This window comes from Cannabis sativa, chromosome 4, assembly GCF_029168945.1.
Source record: "Cannabis sativa cultivar Pink pepper isolate KNU-18-1 chromosome 4, ASM2916894v1, whole genome shotgun sequence".
NCBI classification, from domain to species: domain Eukaryota; kingdom Viridiplantae; phylum Streptophyta; class Magnoliopsida; order Rosales; family Cannabaceae; genus Cannabis; species Cannabis sativa.
Genome location: NC_083604.1, coordinates 51953567 through 51964623, shown reverse-complemented (window position 1 = coordinate 51964623; position 11057 = coordinate 51953567). Strand labels below are relative to the sequence as shown.

The 11057-nt window shown below is 32.1% G+C and overlaps 1 protein-coding gene across 1 annotated transcript; it reads right to left on the bottom strand.

The window, feature by feature from the left end:
* Positions 1-1267: 1267 nt before the first annotated feature.
* LOC115714950 (phenylacetaldehyde oxime monooxygenase CYP71AN24) lies at positions 1268-6008 on the bottom strand. Its single transcript, XM_030643713.2, has 2 exons — positions 4945-6008; positions 1268-2038 (listed from the first exon to the last, which is right to left on the bottom strand). Exons 1-2 carry the CDS (start codon positions 5896-5898, stop codon positions 1421-1423), a joined length of 1572 nt encoding a protein of 523 aa, XP_030499573.2. The 5' UTR covers positions 5899-6008; the 3' UTR covers positions 1268-1420.
* Between the last annotated feature and the right edge of the window lie 5049 nt (positions 6009-11057).

Here is an 11057-nt window from a genome sequence, read left to right as displayed (position 1 = left end):
CCCTCAACGTATTTTACCCCTTAAAACACTTAACTACCTGTAAATGATGTTTAGTGATCTAAGAATTAGTCACTTAAACAAGAGCTCATCCATTTACTTCTATTTAGCTAACCTCGAAGGGAATCATCACTTAACTTCTATACACCAGTAGAAGCTATAGATTTCATATTTATGTTCAGCACTCCCACTCAATCATACTATCATGTTCGCAAAATATACGTATCACCCGGACCCAAAAGTAGGCTTAACTAATAAATCAAAGAACATGAATAGTACTCCTGAATTGAGCCTAAGCATATCAGGATTTAGATTCTTTTAATCTTAAGATCAACTACTGATATTGACTTGGAAAGATATAACGGTAAGTTTATAATATCTTAACTAAGTTGCAATATCGGTCCAGTCCAATGTATACTCCATACATTTGAAACTAGTATACTTTACCAATGTCCTGGAAAGAACATAACACTTACTCCAAGTGTAAGTACACATCATCGCTGATTATCACATTAGTGTAAATCCAAAACACTGATGAAACAGGGACTTAGTCTTTTGATTCATATGATCACAATCACATTCCACTGTGTCGACGATACTGTAATTGTGAATAAACATATGATCTGGATTTAACTGATTTTGTGTGTAAATGTAATAAACATATGAAACCATTAGCATGAAAAATTCATGCAAACATAAATCACTTCAAATTTCTTATATTAATAACTAATCAGATTGTAAAGGGTTTTATTTAGGGCACAAAACCCAACAGTGTCCTTAGCAAGGGAGTTTTCCTCCCTCACGGGCTTGTTATCAAGGCCCAATGTAGGGGTTTTGTGAGACAAGACCCTGCATGTCTGCAGTGGATGGGACAGTTGAGGGCGTCAGCTGTCTGTCTATGTCTTGGAAGGATGCGTGTCAGAAAAGGAGTGGGGAAAATGCCCAAAAATATTTAATTTTGGTGGTAGACTTGTTTTTTCACTTGTACGGAGGGGACAAACAGTAGTACGACTCCTAGGAATGTGCTGCACAAGTTGGGACCAAATGCGATAAGGGGATCTGGGAGGTTTTGACCCTTCGCGGAGATTCAATCATATTCAAATTATATCCAAATGCTCCATAGGACCGGTACGACGTTACGAGAGGATATCCTCCTCCCAGAGCTATATGTTCTTGAGCCCCAACATAATTAGTCACTAGTTACCTCTCAACTAGACCCCACTCGACACCTAGTTGTTCGCTAGAAAACCACGTGTATCAACAAAAATTCAGGATAACAATAATAATAATTCCATTCATTATTGTAGAATAATATTAATATTCTTTCAAGCATAAAACAGAAATGCATTAATACAGATAATAGCTACCTACCATTAATCGACATATTTAATTTAAAAAGTACATTAAGATTAAGAGTAATTAATTAAGGCGAGTAGGGTATCGGTACAAGAAAAAGAGGAACTTTTAGACCAACAGTAATCCCATAAGCTTCACTCATGTCGACATCTTCATTTATGTTTAGTTTCCAATCAAACCAATACAAGAGATTAGCCATCAAATACTCAACTGCTACAGTTCCAAACATGATCCCAGGGCATTTTCTTCTACCAAAACCAAATGGTATAAAGTGGAAGTACTCTTGGCCTCCTTTGTAATAATCTACAGGGCTATTCTCGAATCTCTCTGGTATGAACTCGTCTGGTTGGTCCCACGAGTTTGGGTCTCTTTGAATGGCCCATGCATTTATTATCACTTTCGTTCCCGCAGCAATTGTATATCGGCCATCGCCAATTTGAACAACCTCTGCTGTTTTGCGAGGCACAAGAAGAGGAACTGGTGGGTGTAACCTTAGAGTCTCTTTCACAACACATTTGAAATAATCCAACTTGTCTAGCTCATTAATATCCACTCTTCCCTTGTCTACCATTATTCTTCTCACTTCTTCTTGTGTTTTCTTCATTACTCTTGGATTTCTCATTAGTTCTGCCATTATCCACTCTGATGTTGTTGAAGTAGTGTCTATTCCTCCGAAGAACATGTTCTGATCAATCCATCAAATTCACATATATTAATGGAAAGGCGAACTCAACATTTTTCAAGAAAATTATATAGTTATATTATTAATCATATAATATATATTTAATTTTTTGGTACCTAAATATTAATATTACATTTAAAGCTTACTTTTAAATAACTTAACCAAATAATATTAAAAAGAATAACTAAAATATATAAATAATTATTTAATAAAATTTGACAGTTAAACTTATCTAGTAGTAGTATTTGTAAAAAAAATAAATAAGGTAATAATGTATTTCTTTTATTTTTTTGACATTCAGATAATTTTATTATGTGAAATGCTAAAAGGTACGATTAGTGCTTTGCACTCTTCTAGGTATTATATCGTCGTTGGTGCAATTAAGTATCGAGCCTCATATAATTTAGGGATATTGGCGGCTAAACCACCTGAACTTTACGGTTTGTAATACTTAACCACAAAAACCAAATTTTTGGCAGCTAAACTATCTAAACCCTGGTTCCGTTTTGCTCTGCACACCTCTGTCCAAAAATCACAGTTAAGTGCCACAGTAGACTACCCACGTGTACACACTTGTACACGTGGCAAATTTTTAGTGGTCCACGTAATTTTAATTTTAAAAAATAATTATAAATATTTAAAAAAATAAAAAATTAGAAAAAAAAAATTAAAATATTTTTTTTTTACTTTTTTACTTTTTTAAATTTAAAAAAATTAAAAAAATAATTTTTTTTTTAATTTTTTTTTTCTTTTTCTTCTTCTTTCTTCTTAAGAAAATCCCAGCCCTCTTTCTCTCTCTCGTCTCCTCCCTTAACCATCGAGCAGAACACCATCAAAACCCCTCTTACAAAATTTAATTTCCATTTTAATTGAAATAGTGAAAGATTTGAATAATCGTTCAAAATAAAAGACCCAGATCCAAAAATCAAGTAAATATTCAGCCTTTTGAAAAAAATCAAAATACAACTTAGAGTTAAATTGAAATGGAGATAAGGCTAAGAATAGCTCTAGAGAGATGGCACCCAATAGGCCACCATCTCTCCATAAAGAATAGTCACTGCCCATATCACACACAAGAGACGACTCGTCTGAAAACATAAGAGAGAAAAAAGTGAACCACGATGATAACAGATCCAACCCTCACTGCGCAAAGAGAAGCCGTCTCCTCCACTGCCCCTTGAAGTCATCGTCTCCTCCACGGCCCCTTGAAGTCGTCGTCTCCACCACCGCCCCTTAAATTTGTCGTCTCCTCCACGACCCCTCGTCGTCTCCTCCACCGCCCCTTGAAGTCGTTGTCCCCTCCACCACCCACTGCGACCAAGAGAGATCTCCTCCATCGCCACTGTAAAATTTTGTAAGAGGGGTTTTGATGGTGTTCTGCTCGATGGTTAAGGGAGGAGACGAGAGAGAGAAAGAGGGCTGGAATTTTCCTAAAAAGAAAGAAGAAGAAGAAAAAGAAAAAAAAATAAAAAATAAATTAATATTTTAGTTTTTTTTAAATTAAAAAAAGTAAAAAAGTAAAAAAACTGATTTTTTTTAATTTTTTTTAAATATTTATAATTATTTTTTAAAATTAAAATTACGTGGACCACTAAAAATTTGTCACGTGTACAAGTGTGTACACGTGGACAGTCCACTGTGGCACTTAACTGTGATTTTTGGACAAATGTGTGCAGAGCAAAATGGAACCAGGGTTTAGGTAGTTTAGCCGCCAAAAATTCGGTTTTTATGGTTAAGTGTTACAAACCGTAAACTTCAAGTGGTTTAGCCGCCAATATTCCTATAATTTAATGTAATAACTTTTAGAAATTAAAAGATCACTATTCAATCATATAGTGCCACCTCTAGAAGGTGCTGGGTACTGGTGCCCAATAGTAATACCCTTTTAATATTAATTATTCTTTATAATATATATTGTATATCATAGTTATCTAAGATATATACTTTGTAAATTTTTGAAAAATTCAAAATAATTTAACGTACAAAAATTAAGATTCACATTGTCTATTGCATGTGTGTCTTGTTTATTTTATACAGCCTAAAATAAACAAATTGATTAAACTATACCTTCTGTATTGTAAATTATTGTGAATTTATTAAAATTTTACAAAATATCTCAAATAACTATAATATACACGATCATATAAAAAACAATTAAAATTATAACTATTTAGATATCAAAAACACAAAAAGAGTGCATGGATACACTTAGGTGTGCCGTAAAAACATCTTATAAATTATATGTAAAATATCTAAAAGCATCTTAGACAAAAAAAAGTATTTTTAAGTATGCTAAAATATAACAATACACTATATTTTTTAGAGCTCTATTGGAGAAGAGCTAACATGAACTTTTTAGTTTAGTATGTCATATTCTTAGTTACATACCACACTAACATATAGACAATAAAGAAATGAAGATTTATTTTCTTTTTCAAAATTCATTTGTCAATCTGTTTTTATTATTATTATTAGGAGAATTACCTCAAATATTATTTTTTTAACTTTTTTTTTAAATTTACGGTTTGAGTTTCTAAAGTGGTTGCAGCGCTAGTTGCAATAGGAGTTTCTGTACGATTTTCTGTTGCAATTTAGGTTGTAGCGCTAGTTGCAATATATAGAATTTCGTAAAAATACAAAAAAATAAATCTTTAGAAGTGTAAAAATAAAAAATGACCTTATTATTATTATTATTATTATTATTATTATTATTATTATTATTTTAAAGGGATTGTCAATCTTTTTTAGAACACCATATTTTATTAGATTTGAATTAATAGTTTTTAAATTTTCACGCGATGTCGATCTTTCTTTTAACTTTGCTTAAAATATGTAGTAATAATTGAAAATAAAATATAATATAATTTTGAGAGAGATGAGATGAGATAATTAAGGGGAGGAGGGAGGACCTGCACGATAGCTTTCAAACGATCATCAGTGAGATCCATATTAAACATATTATCCTTTTGGAGTTGTAGAAGTATATCCACAAAGTCTTTAACACCATTCTCACTTGCTTTCATAGCTTTCCGCTCTTCAAATACTTGATTGTAAAAGGTATCCAATTCACCCAAAGTAAATTTCAAGCTTCTCATAAACCCACGAACTTCCTCCACCCATTTAAAACAGGGGAAGAAATCTCCAACTCTGAACGCTGTAAGTTGCGTTATAACTTTTTTCATCAATGTCTCACAAAAGATCACCTTATTACCTTCTTCTTCTTGATATTCTTTCTCTTCACAACTGTAACATCGTCCGAGTATACACCTCGACATTATGTTGTTCGATGTCCTTATAAGCATCTCGCACATGTTAACGGCACCATCGTCACCGTTAAGACAAACTTGGCGTATTTTACTCACCAACGATGACACTTCTTCTTCTCGTATTGATTGGAAGGAGAGAACCCTTTTGGAGCTTAGCATTTCCTGGACGCAGAGCTTCCTAGCTTGACGCCAGTTGTTGCCGTAAGAAGCAAAGACGATGTCTTTTCCACCGTAGAAAAGGATGTCTGAAGCTCTGGTATTGAACCGGTCAGAGAAAACAACATCATGTTTTTTGGCGATTTCTTTTACCATGTCTGGAGACGAAACGACCACAGTGGGGACGCTGCCAAAGTGTAAGAGCATGAGTGGGCCGTACTTTTGAGAGAGGTCTCTTAGGGAACGGTCAACGGGTTCTCCGATCTGGTGAAGGTTACCAATTATGGGCAATCTCGGCGGAGATGGTGGTAAGTTGACCTGTTTTGTGCCCGAAAAGCTTTTGTAAATCAGGAACAGAATGGAAAGAAGAAGAGTAATAAGTGAGAGAAATATTGGTAAGTCTTCTTGCCATGACAGATAGACGTAGTTATCCCTTTGCATTTTTGTAGCTCAGGCAGAATTTCATTTGAAATATGGCCTGAATTTCAAGTATATTTCTGGGAGAAAGTTGAAGGGAGTAAATGAACCATTTTTCCTTTTAATCTCTTATGTCCTTATCCTTTGTTGTCGACAAAATTACTAGTTGTGGTGCACATTTTTCTCAGGGTGATGGCCCACTGGGCCCGACTTGTTTATGACAGTCTAGTATTTTAAAATAGAGAATAAGGGTGGATATTTGGATAATTTTTTGTCTGAACGTTAAAGGGATCATAAAAGCAAATGTCTCTAGCACCATTTGTAATGTGTAATATCGAATCTTATATCTTTTAATTTAATAAAAATTTCGGAGAACCGCTAATCAATTCTAGAGAACCCAAAGTGCACCATAGCAATGCTCGAAATGGGAACGTAGATAATACTTCCCACACCGACAAGTGTGCGCTTAATATCTTTATATATTAAAAGTGCCTATCTAACGGCAATTCTTGGTTTAACGATTCTTTTTTTTATTTAGCCTTACACGATTAACTTAACAGACTGTTAACGTTAAACGTTAACAAATAAATAAACCCAATAATTAAACCCAAAAAATTAAACAATCTTTTTCAAAATTAAAAAAAATATCTTACCCACATATCTCTCTAACAAATTACACGCTTCATTCCAATTTCAAAAAATAAACCCAATAATTAAACCCATAAAATTAAATAATATTTACGATTAACTTACATATCTCTCTAACAAAAACTGCGACCACACACTCCCAATCGACTGTAAGCCCTAATATTAGTTCCAATTTCCAATATGTTCTCTAACCCAATAACTGCGATAGATTCGAGCTTTCTCTATTCTACGCCACCACACACTCCCAATCGATTGTAAGCCCTAATAACACACCCGAAATTGTAATCCAATTCATTGGTGGATGCCATGAAGCCACTCGAACAACAATGGCCTCTTCTAGAACGTCTCAAAATCCCAGTCGATCCACTCGAACAACAATGGCCTCTTCCAGAACGTCTCAAAATCTCATGGTATGTCATTAAGTTATTGGGTTATTGGGTTATTGTTACAAATTCTTGTATTTATATACATATTTAATTTTTAAGGATCAGTCGATCTATACCAAAAGTAAAAAAAAGGTTTAAGGTTCGTAGTGTTTGGTTAGCTTGTATTGGTTCTTCATTCTCATTATGGAAAAAAGCTCACTCACGGAAAAAAGCTCACTCACCCTCACTTCAGAACGATTTGGTTCTTTATCTAGGAAATCAATCGCCATTGTAATTACATTTGATTTCATTACATATAATTTTGATTTCAAGGTCAATCGTTGTGCTCTTTGTTGCGAATTAGATGCAAATGATACAAACTTTAATCAAGGTCAAACTCAAAGTCAGAAACGAAGTTGAAAAACGATTTATCAGCGACGCTTACAATGGAGGTTGTTCATGAAGAATATATTGGAATAGATATTTTCACTTTTCAGAGAAAGGGATTCGATTCTGAACTCCGTTTTCTTTCGCTCACCGCCATTTGGTCTGATGCAATTCTTCAATCTGGAAAGGTAATTTGTATTGGGGGATTTTGACCGATATTATTGGTTATGAGGAAAATATAAAAATTGAGTATTGTTCTAAATCAACCAGTTGTAATTAGATCAATGGGGATACTGAATTGTTTGATTACTTTTGTGGCTTCAGGTTCCCAAAGGATGGGACAAGTTGGTTGTGTCTGTTGTCTCTGTAGAAACAGATTTATCTTCCTCTTCAATTTCAGATTTGCGATCTCCTAAACCCAACTTCAGTTCCTCTGTGAAATGCCTCTACCCTCTCAAATACCCCTCTTTTCTAATTCTCTTATGGTAAGCTTCACTTTTCTTTTCCAATTCAGATGTCGCGATTTACATTTCTCAGTTTGGAGCTTTTAATATTAAATTTTCTTTTTCTGTAATGGTTTCGCTTGAAAAATATTAGTGATCTATGATTGGAGATGACCCCACTGCCATTACTTAGCCCAACCTCCGTAAACGTCCAAGCAAAAATGTATGTTCTTTACATCATTCTTCAAACTATTATGGAATTGAGCTGATTTTTATCGTGACAGTGGCCATTCAGATGTTGGTAGCGATCAAGTATAGCTCTTGTGGTAAGCTTAATTTTTTAATCTTTTTCCGATTCAGATGTTGAGATTTATATTTTTCAGTTTGGAGATTTTGATTTTGATTTTAATTTTTTAATCTTGTGTTCTTAGACCAACGCTTTAATTTTTGTCTTTATTGAATGGCTTGCTTTAAGCCAAACACACTCTTTGTTAAATTTGTTTTTTAGTATGCATTTAATATAATAACTCATGCTCAATGTCCCTGTAGAAAGGCCACTGTTATTCTTTGTGTCTTTTTTAGATTATACGTACAAGTGGATGATTCCTGATTCATATTTGTGTCCAGGTTTTAGGTGAAAAAGCACTTCAGGAACTAATATTTACGTGGGCTTCTGCTGAAGTTACTACAGAACTTGAAGCGTGAAGGATGATCAAATTCCTATTGAAAGATCCAATGGAAGGTCAGTGAAAGTGAGAATAGTTGATATAGGAAAGAATTATTTGATGAGCAACTAAGTAGAGATACGGGTTGGTGATCTATCTTGTACAGAGTTTTTGTTAAATGTATGAAAAAGTAAAATAAATTAACTTTGTTGTTAGAGAGCCAATGGTGTGTTTTCATATATATATAATATAATTTTTATATATATATGTAGGTGGGTGTGTGTTTTCTGATTTATTTCGAAATTTAATCACCTATCACCTATTGGGTTAGAAAGAATTATACATGTGCCAAATATGTCATTTGTTATTGTAAAAGGAAGAAAATAACAACATAATTCATACACATACAAGTAACTTTATTAATTTTCAAGTACTTTAATTAAGACTTTGTGGTTTTTCTATGAATATGCAGAGTGTTTAAGCTGCCTGCATCTCATGTCACTGTTGGACTCATATATATTGGCAACTCTACTACTGCAGATTCTCCGAGAAATGCATACAAGTATTCGTGATGTTTCTTGTTTTTTTTTTCTTTTTTTCTTCTTTCCTATTCTTTGTCTTTTTATTTTAATTTTGTGGCTCCTGAAAGTAGAAATTTTTTTATGTGCTAAATTTAATTGCAGAAATAGCTTGAGGGTTGCTAAAGAGAACAACACTCAATATATTTTTTATGTGTGTATCATCTACTTCTTCTCTCTCAATATGTAACATCTTTCGCTTAGTATTTTCTTATGTCCTTCAATAATAGATTTTTGAATTTTATTTTTCAGTGTTATCTTAGTCTACAATTTTTGAAATTTTTTTATTCATTCAAATTTCAAAAAATAAACCCAATAATTAAAACAAAAAAAATTAAACAATCTTTACGATTAACTCATTCATCACCCATACAGGCAAACACAACAAAACCTCTCTCTCAGATTTCATATTTCTTTCACATCAATTGCAGTTCTGTTATTTTACAAGAGTGTCCAAGCTAAAGGTCAGAATGCAATCATCAGTTGTTAATTTTCATTGCTTTTTGTAAAAATTACACCTTTAATACTTTTTTGTTACTTTTGTTGTGCTATTTTGAGTGACGGTGGCTTTATAATGAGCAGATGAGATTTCAGTTAGCATTGTTAAAATTCATGACTTCTGGTAGGCTGACAGTGGTAGCTTCTTAGGAATACTTGTACACATTAATTTTGTTTTTGCTCTGTTTTTGACTCTATATCTAAGATTTCTTCTTGGTAGTGAGAATGTTCCTTCAAGTGTTAGTTATTGTTAATTTTGTAATATTTGAACTGGAACAAATGCAACATATATTATAACCTTATTATTATTGTTTCCAATATGTTTTTACTAACATTTGTAGTTTAATTTAAACTCCATTATACTGGACATAAAAGTTAAATTTAAATTTATTATTCAAATCTCTCTAAATTAAATATTATTTATTTTTGATTTATTTATTTTCTTCCGAACTTATAATATAATACTTAATATAAAACATAGCATACGTGCATCGCACGTAACAATATACTAGTATTTATATATTAAAAGTGCCTATCTAACGGCAGGTTTAACGATTCTTGGTTTAACGATTCTTTTTTTATTTAGCCTTACACGATTAACTTAAGAGAACAGACTTTTAACGTTAAACGTTAACAAATAAATAAACCCAATAATTAAACCTAAAAAATTAAACAATCTTTTTTTAAATTAAAAAAAATATTCATTCAAATTTCAAAAAATAAACTCAATAATTAAACCAAAAAAATTAAACAATCTTTACGATTTTAATAAATGCAACATATATTATAACCTTATTATTTTTATTAATTTTGTAATATTTATTTTTCCGGGTCAAAGATGTTCTTGCTGCTATTATTTTAAGAACGGGAACAAATGCAACATACATTATAACCTTATTATTATTGTTTCCAATATGTTTTTACTGGACATAAAAGTTTAATTTAAATTTATTATTCAAATCTCTCTAAATTAAATATTATTTCTTTTTGATTCATTTATTTCCTTCCGAACTCATAATATAATACTTAATATAAAACATAGCATACGTGCATCGCACGTAACAATATACTAGTATATATATATATATTTTTTTCAATGACGATGTTCTTACAAAAAATTAATATTTATTATGTATTAATCCTTGAAATACATTTTTCTTAACAAATAATCCTTGAAATACTCCATGGGCGGAGGATTGCGCCCTTCTCCATGAGTCCATGAGCTTTTTCTTTGTGTGCAGTTAGAATATACTCATATCAATATATTCTCTGATTACGTTTGTGCCTGGTGAATTCTCTTTCAAACAAGAAAAATAATTGCAATGAGTATGGTATTGTTCTTATTGATATTTTTTACTTTTGGAAGTCTTTTCTCATGTCTCTATTTCTCGTAGTAATCGAGCTAGTTAGTAAATACTCTTATCTATTCTCTAGCTAGTTAGTAATCAGGTTTAGTGACATTTTTATTAGTGGCATTTTTTAAAAAAATGTCACAATAATGATGTTTTAATGACATTTGTTAAAAAATGTAACTATAATAAGAATAAATGATATTTTAATTAGTGACATTTTTTTTAAAGTGTAACTATTGATATATTT

Coding starts and splice junctions, on each gene's coding strand:
- LOC115714950 (XM_030643713.2), bottom strand. CDS start 5,898: ATGCAAAGGGATAACTACGTCTATCTGTCATGGCAAGAAGACTTACCA. Junction 2,039..4,944: donor GTTTGAAAGCTATCGTGCAG/GTCCTCCCTCCT, acceptor TGGATTGATCAG/AACATGTTCTTCGGAGGAAT.